Source organism: Colossoma macropomum, unplaced genomic scaffold, assembly GCF_904425465.1.
Source record: "Colossoma macropomum unplaced genomic scaffold, Colossoma_macropomum, whole genome shotgun sequence".
Classification (NCBI taxonomy): domain Eukaryota; kingdom Metazoa; phylum Chordata; class Actinopteri; order Characiformes; family Serrasalmidae; genus Colossoma; species Colossoma macropomum.
In genome coordinates this window covers 4,318,685-4,335,405 of record NW_023494810.1, presented here as the reverse complement: position 1 = coordinate 4,335,405, position 16,721 = coordinate 4,318,685, and the positions used below count along the sequence as shown (strand labels likewise).

The 16,721-nt window shown below is 43.3% G+C and overlaps 1 protein-coding gene across 2 annotated transcripts in view; it reads right to left on the bottom strand.

The window, feature by feature from the left end:
- cdk18 (cyclin dependent kinase 18) overlaps positions 1 to 16,721 on the bottom strand; it is a 70,796-nt gene that overhangs the window by 12,501 nt on the left and 41,574 nt on the right. For both annotated transcript variants that reach the window (XM_036559360.1, XM_036559361.1), the window contains exons 3-11: positions 8,555 to 8,688; positions 7,094 to 7,219; positions 5,839 to 5,895; positions 4,273 to 4,387; positions 3,772 to 3,866; positions 3,564 to 3,626; positions 3,298 to 3,421; positions 2,961 to 3,081; positions 182 to 279 (exon numbers count right to left, since the gene is read on the bottom strand). In XM_036559360.1, coding sequence (XP_036415253.1) covers positions 182 to 279; positions 2,961 to 3,081; positions 3,298 to 3,421; positions 3,564 to 3,626; positions 3,772 to 3,866; positions 4,273 to 4,387; positions 5,839 to 5,895; positions 7,094 to 7,219; positions 8,555 to 8,688 — 933 coding nt within the window. The remainder of the gene's footprint in view (positions 1 to 181; positions 280 to 2,960; positions 3,082 to 3,297; positions 3,422 to 3,563; positions 3,627 to 3,771; positions 3,867 to 4,272; positions 4,388 to 5,838; positions 5,896 to 7,093; positions 7,220 to 8,554; positions 8,689 to 16,721) is intronic.

The window sequence follows — 16,721 nt, the reverse complement described above, 5'->3', positions numbered from 1 at the left end:
AGCAAATTGAACTTGCGAAACAAATAAGGCCCTTTGGGGGACTCGGGAACCTGAGTGTTCATACTGACAAGTCTTTAAAGCAAGACATTTAGGGGGGGAAAGAAAAGAGTCTAGTTGCAATGACACTTCACTCACGGAGCTCTTTTTACAGAATGTTGTAGTTGTCAAAGGTTAACCGTACCCATGAGGCGAAAGACCAGGTGCAGCTCCTCCTTGACAGTCGAGCCGGGAAACATGGGCCGCCCTGTCGCCATTTCGTACAGAATGCACCCCACGCCCCTGAACCCAAGACAAGGAACCGTCACTTTGAAGCACAATGCCACGCTCTACTTAATTCCATTATATTCTGCAAAAAAAAGCGCATTCATTCCAAAATAAACGAATAAATCTTGACATTTACACGCAGCAGGGATAATTCGCATGAAAGACTGGATTCTAATAGATTTTCTGGCTTTGGTTAAGGTGAATTTGAAGATGGTCTCTGCACCACGCTTTGATTTCTAGTCGTGGTGGAAGGCGGCCATGGGAAGTCTGTGAGCTGTAGATATCAGGAAGAGACATGCGGCTGCCGTCACACATGGATTGATTAGCCTACCGGGCTAATCCCGGAGATTACTGAAACACACGGGGCTTTTATTGAGCACTACAGTCTGAGATTTTTTAAAAAAAGAAAACGTTTGTGTCACTGAGTCAACAACTCAAGTGACCTGAGGAATAAATGTGTGTGACAAAGACGAGGCGTGACTGTAAAAAGCGAACAAGCGCTGCTCGTATGGATCCTGGAGGAAATGAGGTCTCAAAGCTAGTCAAGAGTGGAATCGTGTAGTTCAATGGTAATATGAGTCTATTTGTTCTCATTAAATGAGATGGGGCCTATGATGCCTATATGAGATGCAGCTGTTGGGCTCTCTGTGGTGCTGTGCAGAAGTCAGAAACTACCCTTTTATTCAATTTATTTCATTTCCAGTCAAAACGGCCATCAAGTAAAAGTTACTCGTTTTTCATTGTCAGAAAAAAGCAACACATATTTAACACAAAATGACACAAAAGTCTCCACACAAAGTATAACACCAATCAGTCTTTAACCCCTTAATATTCCAGGTTTATTTCATACAAAGGCTTATTATTCAGTAACTACAGGGACTTCAGTTCAAACTAATGGAGCTATTCTTAGGTTATAGATGTGTGTAATAAAACTTTGGGGCCATGGCTTGTCAAGGGGTTGATTTGCTCACTCTTTGCTTTTGTGCACCCTATTACCACTTCAGCTCTTCCATCCTTCCAATCTAAAAACCAATGTTATAGCTACACTGTTAAAAATGGGAGGTCAGCTCAACTTAAAATGATATAGTAACTGATTTCATGGCTTTTCTTGAGTTGACTCAACTTGAGGACACCAGAGTTCACACAACTCAAACTTTTTAGTTGAGTAATTTTTTGATTTTTTTTTTACTTAATTTTTTAGTTTTTCATCTCAGCGTGGTAAATAAAATGAACTTGTTTTTATACTTAACATCCCCACCAGCCAGGACTCTCTCCATCACACAATCCTGCGAGACATTTTTCCTCCTGTGTAAACACTTAGAGATGGCTGTGGCATCACTGGGGCTCAAACTCACAACCTCCTGTTGGGGTGACGGTTTAGTCCACTGCACCACTCAGGAACACATGAAGCAGCTCAGGTTTTGTGTCTACAAATGTTTAATACACTGGAGAAAATATTTATTGTTTTAACTTTAAAGTGTCGTCTCATGTGGTGCAACTGTCTAATAGTTCATCCCAACATCAGGAGGTTGTGAGTTTGAATCCCAGCAATACCACGGCTGTCCATATCCAAACACCCAAGAGGAAAATATGCCAGATGGGGCTGTGTGATAGATGGAGCGCCAGCTAGTGGGGAAACTGAGTAAAGAATACAAATTCAGTTTTGTTTATCTAACTGAGATGCAGAGCTGGAAACAGTAGCTGGGAGGATTTTTGACTCGAATAAGAAGTTTGAGTTGGGTGAACTCTGGTGTCCTCAAGTTGAGTCAACTCAAGAAAAGCCATGTAATCAGTTACTATATCAGTTTAAGTTTTTTTACAGTGTACAAGGTTGTTTATTTTCAGAAGATATTTCTGTAGAGATTAGACATATTTTATAATCCACTTGCATAAGGAAGGGGAAAGGAAAATAAGTGGAAAACAGAAAAGAATTTTCCACACCTGGAGTTCAAAAAACGATTGAAAGATACAGAGAAAATGGGGCTCCTAACGACCACCTGGAAGAGCTGGTAGACACCAAAACTTCAGATAAACAGCACTTAAAGCTTTCATCTTTAGAAGATGGGAGAGAATCAAGCTCCACTTTTGCTTCAGATCACAAGTGTTTCTGTCCATCCTTCCATTGCAAGAAGACAACATAACACTATGAGTCTGAAAGGATGTGTAGCTGTCAAAAAGCTGTTGCTAAGAAAAAAAGACTTTCTTAAAGAAAAAGAGGACAATTTGAACAACAAAACTGGACATTTGAGATGTGGAGTGACATTTTACGGTCTGACTAGTCTAAATTTGTATTTGGGATTGTGAGAAACAGAAAATGCAACCAACTTCCTGAAGGTGTTTACAGTGAGTTTGAGAAAAAATCCCTGCAGATTTCTGATAAAAAACTGAAAGCAAGTCTCTGAAGAACAATGGAAGCTGTAATGAAAGAAAAGCGTGGACACACTTTACATTTAGTTATTGAGAATTCCCAATATATGTCTGTTAAATATGTGTTTTGTACCTTTTTCCTGATGAATAAATGAAATGAATAACTCATACTTAGTATCCATATTGACTGGAATTCAAATGAATGGGATTGTGGTCTCGGCTGTCTGGACAGTACTGATATGTATATAAAAGCTTTTTCTCCTATGACTATTCCTGTAAAGGTGTGCAGTGCCTCCTAGCAGGTGACGTGTAGATCAGCAGGTGCTCACCACATGTCTATAGGTGTCGAGTACTCTGTAGAACCTAGCAGAACATCAGGGGGCCGGTACCACAAAGTCACCACCTCGTTGGAGTAGGTTTTTGTCGGGACGGATTTCGCTCTCGCCAGGCCTAACGAGCCAGAGAGGGATATGAAACATTCTTCAGCCGGGAAACAAATGTTGCTTGGTAACCCAGTAATTGGCCCAGTGTCATCTTGAGATTTATGTAGTATGAAAGTTCTAAAGCATGCTGTTGCTGAGGGGAATAGAATAAGGATCACTGCTATTCCGTGTGAAACCAGCCAAAGTAAAGCCGCGCTGGCGTAATCTGCTGAAAGAGTCTCACCAAAGTCAGCCAGCTTGAGTTCTCCCTTTTCATTGATGAGCAAGTTCTGTGGCTTGAGGTCCCTGTGTAGAATCTTTCTCTTGTGACAGTAGGATAAACCGCGGAGAAGCTGGAACATAAATATCTAGAGAGAAAAAGAGAGAGAGACAGGGGAAAAAAGGGGGGAAGGGGGAACGGCATAAACTACACGAATTATTAGGAGGAATTAATGTGGAAATTGCTTTTTTTTTTGGACCGTGGGGAGTGATAGATGGTCTCCAAGGCACCTTCACATTGTGCATGCTCATGAGGTTTCCACAGTTGTCAAGGTACTGCTTCAAATCACTATCCTGGAAAAAAAAAAGAATACATAATGAGAACATAATGTCTGCCGGTACTTTAAGCGACGATGCTTTATTTGGCATCGCCTCGAGCTTTTCCAGCAAATGTAGATTGCATTCTGTGAAAACAAATGTCTGTGCAAGCAAGTCTTACCAAATACTCAAAGACCAGAGTGAGACAGCGGTCAGTGTGAATGATGTCATGCAGAGTAACAATGTTGGCATGTTTCAGGTTCTTCAGGAGCGAAACTGTAGCAACACAGAAAAGACTGTAAATCTGAATTCTGAATGTCGGACCATTCCGCTTTTGCATCAGCCTCTCAGAATCAGTACTACATTCTGCATCATTCTAGTGCTGCAGCTCTCATTCATGTGCAGCTGTGGCATAAGATCTCCCTTCCCTATATCTGGGCAGTTTTGCAGCATGCCCACTGGGGGGCAGCCTTGATTCATGTCAAGCTCCCTCCTCACCAATTCCTGTCACGTACACATTCCCTCATTTATGGGGAGAGATTCAGGCCCGGGGGACAGGAAGCCTGCAGCTCACCAGTCTAGGATTTGTACTCCTGGCTACAATCTGGAGTTTTAACAACCGAGGAGCTTAAAAATCGACAGTTATTCTGGGGTAGAGAGGCGTCTCAGAGAAGGACACTACCTTCCCTGATGGCAGTGCATGGGGCTCCTTCTTCATGCTCTAGCCGGATCTCTTTCAGGGCCACCAGATTTTCTGTCAGCTTGCTGCGCCCCTTGAATACTGTAGCATAAGTACCCTGTAGCAGAAATAAAGATAACATGTTTGCCACTGAGATTCTGCAACAGTAAGAAGATGATTTCAATGGAACCCTCTTAAACCAGACTCTTCTTACCAGATTTGCACCAGACATGTTGTTCACATCAAATGTAGCATGCATTAAAAATGGAAGTGGTTGGAAATAAGGATAAAATATTGTTGTTACACTCAGAAATAAAGGTGTGGGGCGGCCCCCCCTTTTGACACCGGGGTGATACCATCAAGGTACATCTCAGTACCTTTATTCAGGGAACATAACTGTACCATAATCCATTGAAATCATATTTTCTAAGCTGTACTGACTCCACACACCCCGTCTCGTCTCCAGGCTTTTATTTTACTGTTCTGTTTTAAAACATTAATGAAAAGCTACAAAAACGAACTTTTCACCTGGAAAAACTTATTTAAGGTTCACAAACAGACCTTAAAACCACTGTTGTACCTTTGAGGGAACGTTTACATTGTTTGTACCTTGACGAACGAATAACGTACCTGCACAGAACCTTTATTTCTAACAGTGTAGAGTCAGAATTTGAGATACAGTCACTGCAGTGATAAACATCGCTCAGCCATAACATTAAAACGACCGTTCATCCATTTTATCAGCTCCACTTACTATATAGGTGCACTTTGTAGTTCTACAGTTACAGACTGTAGTCCATCTGTTGCTCTTTCTTTATTAGCCCCCTTTCACCACTGATAAAATGGACAAAGTGTAGAAACAAGTTAGTTTTAATGTTATGGCTGATAGGTGCAGCTGAGCGAAGGAACGAGAGAGAGAGAGAGAGAGAGTGAGAGAGACAGACTGATGAGGTACTTAGAAGAAAAGGGCAGATTAATTCTCATTAATTCTAGTCATTTGGGCTTTCAGCTCATGACCCTTGCTGAACCACGAGCAGCACGGCCTGCTTTGCCAAAAGCGAAAGCACACAAGGTTTCATTAAAAAATAAACGTATAATACATTAAAGCCTTCGCTCGGATTTGGTATTCACTTTGGTACGCCTCTGCTTGTTATCAGCTGTGTGAGGCTGTCCATGTCTGATTTTCCAGACAATCCTTTTTTTAGTAAAGCAGCCGTGAACGAGGGTATTCCTCCAGGCTGTGCACAGGACATTATTTTTCACGCTTCATAGTGTATGTTTTCTTGCAGCTAATGGAAAATTGACAGGTTCGGTGTAGCGCAGTTTGGAGAATATCAGAGATTGATGAGCTTTCGTGGTACCAAAGTGGCTCATATTGGGTCAGAATCAACACACCATAACAATAAAAATACTGAGATTTGCTGTAAGTCTGCGTGAATCGCTACTTTTTTTGGTTCAGCCCTTCTTGACGTTGTTTGCATAATAAAATGAGATCAGCTTTGATTTGGCAAAAGCCTTGAGAGTGAAATGATTCAACCCGCTGTAACCTAAAAACATGTGAGGACTCACCTCTCCCAGTTTGCCTAGTTTCACATAGGTCTCCAGCTTCCCGAAACCGATGTCAGACTGAAAATGAAAGACACACATTGGTGTACTTTGGGTTATGAGAACGCTTGATATGTGTTTATTTATCTATCTATTTATCTATTTAAAAATACCACTCAAACATATTTGTCAGTTTCTGTAGCTGAGTTGTAAATCATTTTGGAATCAATGTGAGATACTGGAATTTGACTGGAATCAAGCATGTGATCTGTTTCAATATACATACATACATACATCATCTAAACCGCTTATCCTTCTGGGTCTGTTTCAATATCATTTACAAAAATTGCTCATTATTAATTATTACACACAGCACTGTGAAAAAGTATTGACACCCTCCTTCTTTCATTTCATTGACAGTCGAAGCGGCCATTAAGTACAAGTTGTTCAATTCTCAGTGTCGACAAACATTTTTAGCAGAAAATGACACAAAAGCATTAACAATTAAATAGAATAAAATCTCATTAAGAATTTAGTGTGTCCACTATTTGCCTCTATCAGAGCATCTTTTCTTTATAAGAGACTAGTTTGGTCGCATTTTCTGCTTCTCACGATCCAAGTAATCCAAAAACAATTAATGACGGTGAGATCTGGACTCTGGGGCGGTCAGTTCATTTTTCTGAGACTACATGTTCTTCATTTGATTAGCAATTTTTCATCTTTCTTTTTCTTAGTAAGGGCTTCTTGACAGCTACACATCCTTTCAGACTCATAGTGTTGGGTCTCACAGTGGAAGGATGGACAGAAACACCTATGGCTGCTTTCAGATGTTGTATAGTGTAGTGGGTAACGCCTCTGGCTTCTATGCTGTAGACTGGGGTTCAATCCTCAGTGAGCACCCTACACTATACCAATAAGAGTCCTTGGGGAAGACTCCTAACACTACCTTCACCTACCTATTTAAAATGATTAAAACCGCAAGTCACTCTGAATAGGAGTGTCTGCCAAATGCCATAAATAAATGTAAGCAAGAGTGAAGCTTGCTTTTCTCTGAAAGCTTTAAATGCTGTTTATCTGATGGGGACAGATTTGCAGGCCCACCAGGTTTTGAGCCCCATTTTTCTCTGGATTTTATAGATCATCAGCTTGTTTTACCATCTTCCTTTGACTTCTCTCCTCCTTATTCAGCTGAATGACCTAATATCTAATGTCCTCCTGAAAAATGAATGACTCATACCTAATGGCCGTTTTGATGTTTTGACTGCGGTAAACAACTGACCAGTGAGGCTCGCCTGGACATGCGGCTAAGCGGTTTGCAGGGCTGTGGGCTCTCCATCTGCAGCTTCTTCAGAAACTCCGGTGGCAGGCGAATGTCCATGGGCAGAGACATCCGCTTACTGACGTCCTACACAGAGAAACACCCGCGCACGGCAACAAATGCAGACAGCTAAACGTGCAACAGAGGCATCAGGTGTTCAGTACAGAACGTCAAGGTGAATTTGACAGCTTTGAACGGTGGAACGTAAAGACAAAAGATAAAGTCTCCTGCATACTGTGACACGATTCATGGTTAGACTCCGTCTTACTTGTCCTTCAGCGCCGAACTCGGGGCAGCAAAGAAGACTGTCACATTCTGAAGGGCATGACTAAGTATGCAAAATTGCTTGGATGAGAATTCTTGAAAAATGTCTTATAATGCTGGCAATGAAATCATACTGTGAAAAATTACCACACTTACAAGCGTACGTTGGAGGAACTAATTCATTTGCTGTGAGTGAAGGACTGAATTCTGAGGATTTGTGCCCTTCTGCCTCTTAAGGAGGTTTATGTGGTGGCACAATAAAACTATCAAGCAATTTAAAGGAGAGCAAGGCTTTTTCCACTCTTTCTCTCCCCAGCACTTTTCAGCCCAGCCCCTGGGACCGAAATAAGGGTGCATAGTGCAGATAAAAGGTTCGAGAGAGCAGAAAGGAACCCAATGGATTTGAAAATGGAGAGGGCATTCACTCCAATTTCCCTCCTTGAGATACATGGCTGCCGAACACAAGGGCTGACAGCGGGGCTTGGGAGGACTCCGAATGTGAAGTCTCTGCTGTGATATGGGACCCGACTTAAAAATAACCCGTCGGCTGCGTTTAGCCAAAGCCTCCATCTTTTCGCCAGGCCTTCTGGCAGAAGTGACACGGAGGAGAGGGCCGTAATGCGAGGCCGGTATTTGTCCTTCACACACAATCAGGGCTTAGGGGACAGGCGAGTAATGGTGGGTTGGGAGAGAGGGGAAGACGAGGAGGAGGAGGATGATGATGGTGGTGGCTGCCGCTGCTGAGGGAGCCTTTGATTAATCTGTTATTCCCCCTCGGGGGTCTATTTTGTGGGAGGTTGTTTGGGTTTGTTTGTTTCCAACAAGATGAAAGTCACCTCCAGAAAGGTGCTGATATTTACGACAGCTCTTGGGCTGTTTGGCTTGTCATGTCTATCATGAATGGTCCAAACTCATGTATGCTGAATGCTCATTTGGATGCCATCAATTCAGTGTTACTAATGGTTCTTGCATTGTGTCTTTAAATAACATCATACAGGTCAGTTCACGCACATTATATGAATGGGCATCTATTGTACCTCAGGATCACTTCTATTAAGACCTATGCATTATGCATGGACACTAATTTAAGAGTCTTTTTACACATGTAGCACACAGGAAGCAGTTTTTTTTGCTTTGTAGTAGACATGTGGCACTAACCTCCATAGAGAAGCGACGGTGCTGGACCTTGTTGCGGTAGTGGAGCTGAGTAGGAGACGGGGCCTGGTGGTCTGAGGCCAGCGGACTGGGCTCCGGGTGTAAGCTGTGCAGGCCCAGGCTGTTTGGTACCATATCTGTGGAAATACAACCCTTTATCTGAGTTGGCTCATACATTCATCTTTTTCTTAAGGCCAATGGAGGTTGTGAAGTCTCCGTGGCTTTGGTCACTGGAATTAAACATCTGTTTCTTTGCGGTACAACAACTGGCCTCCCAGTTGAAGCAAATCCTAATTTGGACTACATTTTACCTGGCAGGCTGGAGCATCATCGTAAGCCAAAGTACAAATTGGTGGCACTACAGCATCTGACTTTAAATAAACAACAGTGCTGCCTTGACTCGTGATGTGGAACCATTCATTGATGTGTGAATTATTACCATTATGAGGGATGAAGTTAAAATGAACTTCAGAATCCCAACAATCCAGTTCAATCTGATCCAAATTGAGCAGATGACATGCCCGCCCCTCTCAGATTGTCTGCTAACTCAATAAATATGAGGTCAACGTTGCCATATGCTGGTGAAGGGGGCTCCCATTAATCAAGAGAGCCACAATTACGAGACTCGACGCAATTAGTCCTCACTGCGCCGAGTTTCACGCATTTGTGGTGTGGCTATCTAAATGCATGTCAATCCAGGCCACCCCAATTAATACATTCTGTGTCAACAGACTGTCAGCACAAATCTAATTACGCCCCTATAAACCACACCTGATGTGAGCCACCAACAGCGTGCCCGACCTCTGCGTGAATGCCCGCCAAAGCCAGCCGCCAGCCTGGTGTTCTTGCCGGCTGGCCCATGCCTGGTCCCGCTTCTTTTTTTTTTATAGGTGAGAGCGAAAATCAAATGGCTTTTCTGCTCCATCAGTTCAATTTGGACAAGGGGGCTTGAAGGGCCTCGAGAGGCACCGTGGCGGGAGCCCCCGGTCCATTTCACAGCAGCGGAGCGGCATAATTGAGATCCACCTCATTATCGGGGCGAGGCCGGCTGCTGAATGAGAATTGGCCGCCAAGCACATCTTTTCTCATCTGCTGGGCTCATCTTCCCCAGGCCCCGGAGTAGAATCTCTATCTGGACCATTCGGGGTGGAACGGAGCAAAAGGCCCCAGCTGTTGGAGAAGGTCATCAACACGGGTTTTACCCTGAGTTTTGTTACAGTGTGAGTGATGATCACAGCAGCTGTTTGGAGAGTCTGGTGATCTTAGTGGGTCATTGCTGTAGCAATGCCCTGCTCAATATCACCAGATCATTTGGTGCCTCCCTAATGTACTACAGATCACATTCAGTTTTGCACCGAATGCTTAAACCTAAAACAAAAGTGATGAAACGTGATATTGATTGGAAAGTTCCTGTCTCTAGATTTGGGCAGGAGTAGCCCACCCTCTTTACGAAGGACGATGGAATGGAGTGAATTTCCATCCTGAGAATATGGCAGCGACATGGTCAGAATAGAGTACTCATGTATTTGTTTATTGGTATTCAGGTAACTTTTAGTTTTCTGCAGCTTTTTCTCTTTTTTTTCCAAGCCTAAACTACATTTTGCCTGTTTATTATTAATAACTAGTTAATAACTAGCATGACTTCAGATATTTTAAAGTCAACAGCTATGTGATGAAAGCTGAGTCAACTTATCAATGATGATGTCATGAACAAAACCAAAGGAGAAGGGTATGCTTTGCAACAAATGACGTTAAAAATCCAGCTTTAAAAATCTGTGATGACCCCAAACACCACAGGTCAGTAAAGTGTGACGCACAGCCCTTGAATATCACCAAATTGAATCCAACTTAAGCTTTGGCTTCACTACACGACTTTTAAAGTCTGAACAGCTTATAAAAGACTGGGTGTCTCATACTATCTGACTGTTTTTTTCTGATTTTTTGGGGCGACTGAAATATTGGAGATCACACACTAAACGATTAGGGATCACACACTACTCAACTTCTAAGCTGTTGCTGAACCGAACAGAACACATTCTCCAGTTACTAGGAGACCCAAATAAACAAACCTGGAGCTCCTGCTGCTGTTTTCTCTGCCGTTTGCGCCGACACAGTAAAGAAGCAGCAGGTAAACATGTTTAAATGAGGATCAGGGATTTAAAAATGTGATCAGTTCGGTATTTTTAGAGTTTTAAATGTACATAAACTCAATTCTGCCTTAAACTTCATTAAAAAGCTTCGCTCCACACGTGAGAGACTTTTCACCATTTTTCTTTGTTTACTTGCTGTTATTTCTTCATTCGTGCTCTTAGTTCTCATTGGCTGTTGCAGGAGTCTGTTCAGATTGAGTCGTTGACAAGTTTACACTAGATTACAGTCAGAGTCGGGTCGAAGAAATTAAACGTTTGACAAACTCCGACTGGTCAGAAACGCAGCCAGGAGGCCAAAAGTCTCTCCAACTGTCGACTCCGACTGACCCAAAAATCTGCAGACTAGAGCCGACCAGCTCAGACTCAGCCAGACTGAGAACCGGGGCTAAAATCGGGGCAAAAGTCGTGTAGTGCAACCCCGGCTTTAGGCTCACCCAAGGCGACCTCGCTGACTCACTCAACTGTGACGGAGGTCCAGAGCCAGAGAAATTGAACACACCGTAACTCGGTGACAATATGAGTAACTGACTTCAAACTTTCCAGATTTACAGGCCATTATGCCACCTCTCCCACAACACACGACGTTTTATTGTAGTCTTCGGGAAACTGGAGATAATGAAGTTCAGAGTCTGATATGTGAAGTACTGTAGATCAGTGGAGAAATGTTAGGAAAACGCGCCACAGGCAGAGCGTGATGTGCCCTTTCCTACAAGCTCTGGATCTCATTGCTAGCCTTCAGGAAACTGGAGATAAGGACCCTGAAATCACCAGGCTCCTCACCTGTCTTCTCTGAAACATCTATGTCATTAGTGTTATAGTTAGCTGACTAGTCTGTGCCACTCCTATTAATAACATCTATGGAATATGTTTAAAATAGGCAAATTATAGCTAGTTTAGTTAAATACATCATACATTTATGCTAACTATAAACCTCAGCTGAGAGCACAACAAACTGCACTGCTTTCCACATGGCCTTTAACCCTTGTGTTGTGTTGATGTGTTTATTACTCAGTGGTCTGGTGGACCCACCACATTATTGCTTTTAAATCGATACAGCCATAATGATTTATGTGAAAACACCAGATGTTTAAAATATCACAAGTGCCCAGCGTAGGGTTCTCCTTTAGCAGCTGTAGCCAGTCAGCAGCCTGTCCATGTTGTCCACCCTCACACACCCACACACATATACAAACACATACACACACAGACACACACACACACACTAACAGCAGGCCATGTAGGAGGAGAACAGAGTGAAAAGATGCCTCGGTATTGTACATATATGCTCAGTGAGAAATTCATAATAACATGACTTATAACATAAAAGCTGTAGCCTACTTGAATAGGATGACTACAGTCATGGCCTCTATAGCAATATACATATATATAGCAGTATACACTACTGTCGTTGCTGATTGGATGAATTTTAAACTCCAGGAACGAACATAATTAAAATGTTGTTTAATCATAAAACATAAATATTATTGTTTTTCTGGATGAGAATGAGTCTTTGAGTACTAACGAGTATTCAAAGCCTGTAAATTTCTGTTCAGGCCAGCCCGATATGAATCTCTCAAACACCTCAAGCTTCTGCTGAGCATCAAACCCAATCTCATCTGGTCCGTGATGTGACAGCGTGACCCCCAACGCCTCAGTCCTACTGTGTCTCTCAACGCTGCCTAACAGCTCTGATGAAAGGTAGAGATGACCACCTGCATTGGGCTCAAATGGCCACGCTGAGCTGGGCCACAGCACCACGTTCCGACTGGGCAAATGAAGCCGAGGGATGGATCTGATACGGCTTTGATATCTTCAAAGCTGGACCTGCTGTGGGAAATGTTCATTTGTGACATGAGTGGGCGAGCACAGAGAGAGAGAGAGTGGGAGACGGTAGACAAATGGGCAGTCGGGTCACGGGGGGCGGTGGGGGTGGTGGGGTGAAATGGGCTCTGCCTCCGATCTTCTGAGGAAACAAATATCCAGGGAAAGTCAAGAAGAACAGCCAAAGTGGGATTCATAAATTGTAATTATTATGAATGTGCGCAAAGAGGGCCAAAGTGTACCCCAGCTGTTCTAGAACCAAGATGTTCTGTCTGGTAGGTAGGGAAGCCCTACTTGCATAGATATTTAGACAAGAAAGATCATTAAACAGCTTTCTGGAAAAAAAGACCACCATTACTGTCTGTGACTAACAGAATAAATTCGCTAGTGCGCAGGTTAAGGCATAACTCAATTGAAAACCCCCCAACAGAACCAACCTTTGTGGCTTTTCTTTGTTTTTGCGGCTCCTCTTTATCATCTTCTGTTTCTGTTTCTATTTTTTTTCCCCAAATAGGAGTACAAAGGATCACTAATGCCTCTTTATTTTATTTCACTAAGAGCCTTGAAAGCATGACGGGACCTCGCTGGCTGATCAAAAGGCTTCCATCGCCCCCTCTCTCCATGCTTAATATGACTAATACTCGGCCCTGCAGAGCTCTTTATTTGGTAATATTGAGGATCCCCATTAAGCGGCCAAATTGTGCAGATGATTCACAGATTCTCTCCAGCGATATCTGACGTTTCAGGTATTAAGCGCAGCCTAGCCTCCACATACTCCAAAACTCCTTTATTTGAGTGATTTTTCTTTATTAGAGGTTGTGAGTAATGGGATTATGACTGCACAGCCTCTCTAGTCAGTCAAATGGAGCAGCAGAATAGCCTGTGGAGAGGGCAGGCTCAGCAACTGTGGAGTCCGTTACTACGTACCGAACGTGCTGCATCTGTTGGACGTCCTCTGAATGAGCGCTGACCATGTTACTAGATGCTGTCTACACCTTTTCAGATCACTCCTCGAGGGCCTTTGAAGGCGATCTCAATGCGGGGAGTTGCAGCTGCGCTTGATCAAGTTTGCCATTTATTTCCACACGTTTTGGCTTCCCCTCTGATCAACAGCTACGGAGTTCCTTTTCATCGCCGGCCGTCACGGATCTGAACGTGTCGCCGATGTTAAAATGCATTCTGCCATTTAATTGCTAGTTGCCATGGTGACGCGGACCGTTAACAAAGGCAACAGAGGGATGTAGATAACAAGAGAGTTGTTCAGTCTCTCAGGTAGCCATCTGAATCATCAATATTTATATCTCCTCCTCCCTTTCAGCAGATTTGTAATTCAATACGCCTCCCCACACACACGTTCACATGCGTGCACACAGACACACACACCCGCTGTGTTCCATTCTAGCTCTTTCTGGTCTCTCTTCATTGATCCATCCATCTCGTCTCTCGCGCACACGCGTCTGACCTTTCGGTCTCTCTTAACCAGGCAGAATGTTGTTCTGCTCTCTCAAGACAGTCCAAACTGGGGAAAGGCGCTTGTTCCCTGGCCCTCACAGCTTAATAGTGGGGGGAGAGAGAGACAGAGAGACAGAGAGAGAACCTGGGAGGATTGCATAGCATTCATTCTCATTAATATTCTGAGGTAGACGAGGGAGAGCTGTAGATCTGCTCTTTTTCACGCGCGGCATAAAGGGGAGAGACAGAGCGAGAGAGAGAGAGAGAAGCGAGGGAGGGTGGGCTTTAGCTCCTTCATTTGCCGATATGAAAAGCGGAGGCCCTATCCAGGCTCATCATTTAAATATCACAGCAGCCGCGAGCACTTTGATCTCCCTGGCGGTAATTGGGGTCATCACAGGCAAGTCATCTCTCTCTTTCTCTCTCCCTCGCTCTGTATCTCTCTCTCTCTTTTCTCTCTTTCAGCTGCAAATTGTCACATCTCCTTTAACTCCACACCTCTGCTCCCTCCCCCCCCCCTCCCCCTATGCTGTTTGTCTATATTTAAAACATAGACACAAACACAGAATCACATACATGCAGTCCTCCAGCGACCCGCCAATCATATCTTGGCAAGTGAGAAAGTAGTTCATACATCTAATTTCTCTTTAAGAGATTGTTGTGAAGTGTTTTAAGACTATTCGACCTGTTTTTTAGACATATTTACATATTTCTTTAAAGTGCAGATGATATATCGATATCAGGCCGATATCAGCAGAAAAATCCTAAAAGGAAATGAGAGGGAAAAAAGAATGAATCCAATCCAGTGATGGAACAAATCTGGCCTTAAATATGAGCCCAAGCACTGCACAAAGGCTACGTTCACACAGCAGGTAAAAGCTGCCCAAATCTGATTTTCTCACCAAATCCGATTTTTTTTTTTTGGCTGTTCACATTGTCTTTTAAATGTGGTTTATATGCGACATCAGTCTGAACAGATCAGCTCCTAAACTGACCCACATGCACAAAAGAAAAACACATCACGTTGCTTCACGTGGCTCATCCAGAGGTACAGTCCTGACCGTGAAGGAACGCCAGTCACTCCCAGAGGGTTCAGTTTCATCTTCGCCAGCATCACAGGAGCCATCATGAAGCTTCACTGACTGACAGCTGGGCTCATCACCCAGAATGTGTTCGAGCCATAAAAAGGGCGCGGTCACTTCTTTGGTTCGTTTCCTCGGATTCTTCAAACTTTGCTTTCAGACTTTTATCTGTTCTTTGATGCTGCAGCATCGTTCCCCTGCGGCCGCGTTCGGACATTTCTTTAGAAATCTCTTCAAACACGGAGGGTTTTGATACGTCTCTTCTCATTTTTTGCAAAGAAAAATGCAGCACAAAATTATGACTAATGTGGAGTTGGATTGATGTAAAAGCCGTATGAATTCCGATCTGGCTGTTCAGACTGAGTCACATTACTGTACATCAGATACGTATCGGATTTCAGTACCACATATGAAAATGTCAGATTCAGTGTGTTTATCTGTTCACATTGACACACAGACACACATCTGTGTCACATATGGAGAAAAAGATCTGATTTGGGCCACTTTTACCTGCTGTGTGAACAAAGCCATTGAGTTCACATTCAGGTCCTATTCTGGGCTAGTTCTGGGGGGGAGGGGCTCATTATCACTGGTTTGCTTTCACACACAAGAATTCCATACATCGCTTTTCTGAAAATGTTAAGCTGTAGCTTCATCCTTTTCCTGTTTTATTATTATTTTCCTTGGATACTACCCTTCTCAACAAGAGAGTTCTTATAGTTGTGTTCATTTGTGCTTGAAAGCCATCTTTGCACCCTATATCTATGAGGCATTCTGCCTCCTTCGCTGTCTACGACAGTCCTTTCCCCACCATCAGTCTGAAACGGGAAGTGACGTGGTAAGTTGAAGCAGTCACGGTTCAAAAGGACACAAAAGCTTCCACACTAGGAACACCAGACCACCGATTTCAGGAGGACCAGAGATCGGTTGTCTGGACCACCCTGGGCTTGAAAACAGCTTTCACACTTGACCAAACGTACCAAACTCACAGAGCAAGTTCTATTTTTCAACATATAACACTGGATTCATCTGGAATTCAACAATGATATGTTTCGCATTCGTAAATCGCCAAATAATCAGCGTCTGGTTTATTTCACCACCGACAGCAAAAGTTGGGAAAACTGAACTCTTGATGGATTGTTACGATTACAACTACGGTCTGTGGACTGTTGCTGATGGTGGTGCCAAAATCTGCTGTAGTGGCTTTATTAAAAACTATGCAGTATGCAGTTCAGTTCATCAGTCCAGAATACAGCCAACAGCATTTACACCTGCTTTGAAAAGGTGGAGGGAAATCGATACAAAACCAGGCGCTGCCAGTTGCTCGAACTTTAGGAAATGCAGCAGAATTTAAAATCAGTTGCACTTCTAATATTTGGACCCACTTTGTGTGTGACCTTCCCACATTTTGCTCAGCCTACCCTGACAAGAAGCACATGCGTGAGGAAGAGGCCATGCAAACAGCTCATACACTGCACAATTAGGCATGTGCACCAGTGTTGTGCATAACAACCAGGTAGAATTCACCCAGTTTGCACCTAAAACAAACAGACTGCAAAAGACAGTGTGCATTAAATTGGGTCCAGTTACTAGTGTATTTGTTTTTTGGGCGGAAGTAAAGTTTCAATTTAATCTCACTTTAAAGCTTAGGAGTTTTCAAAAAAT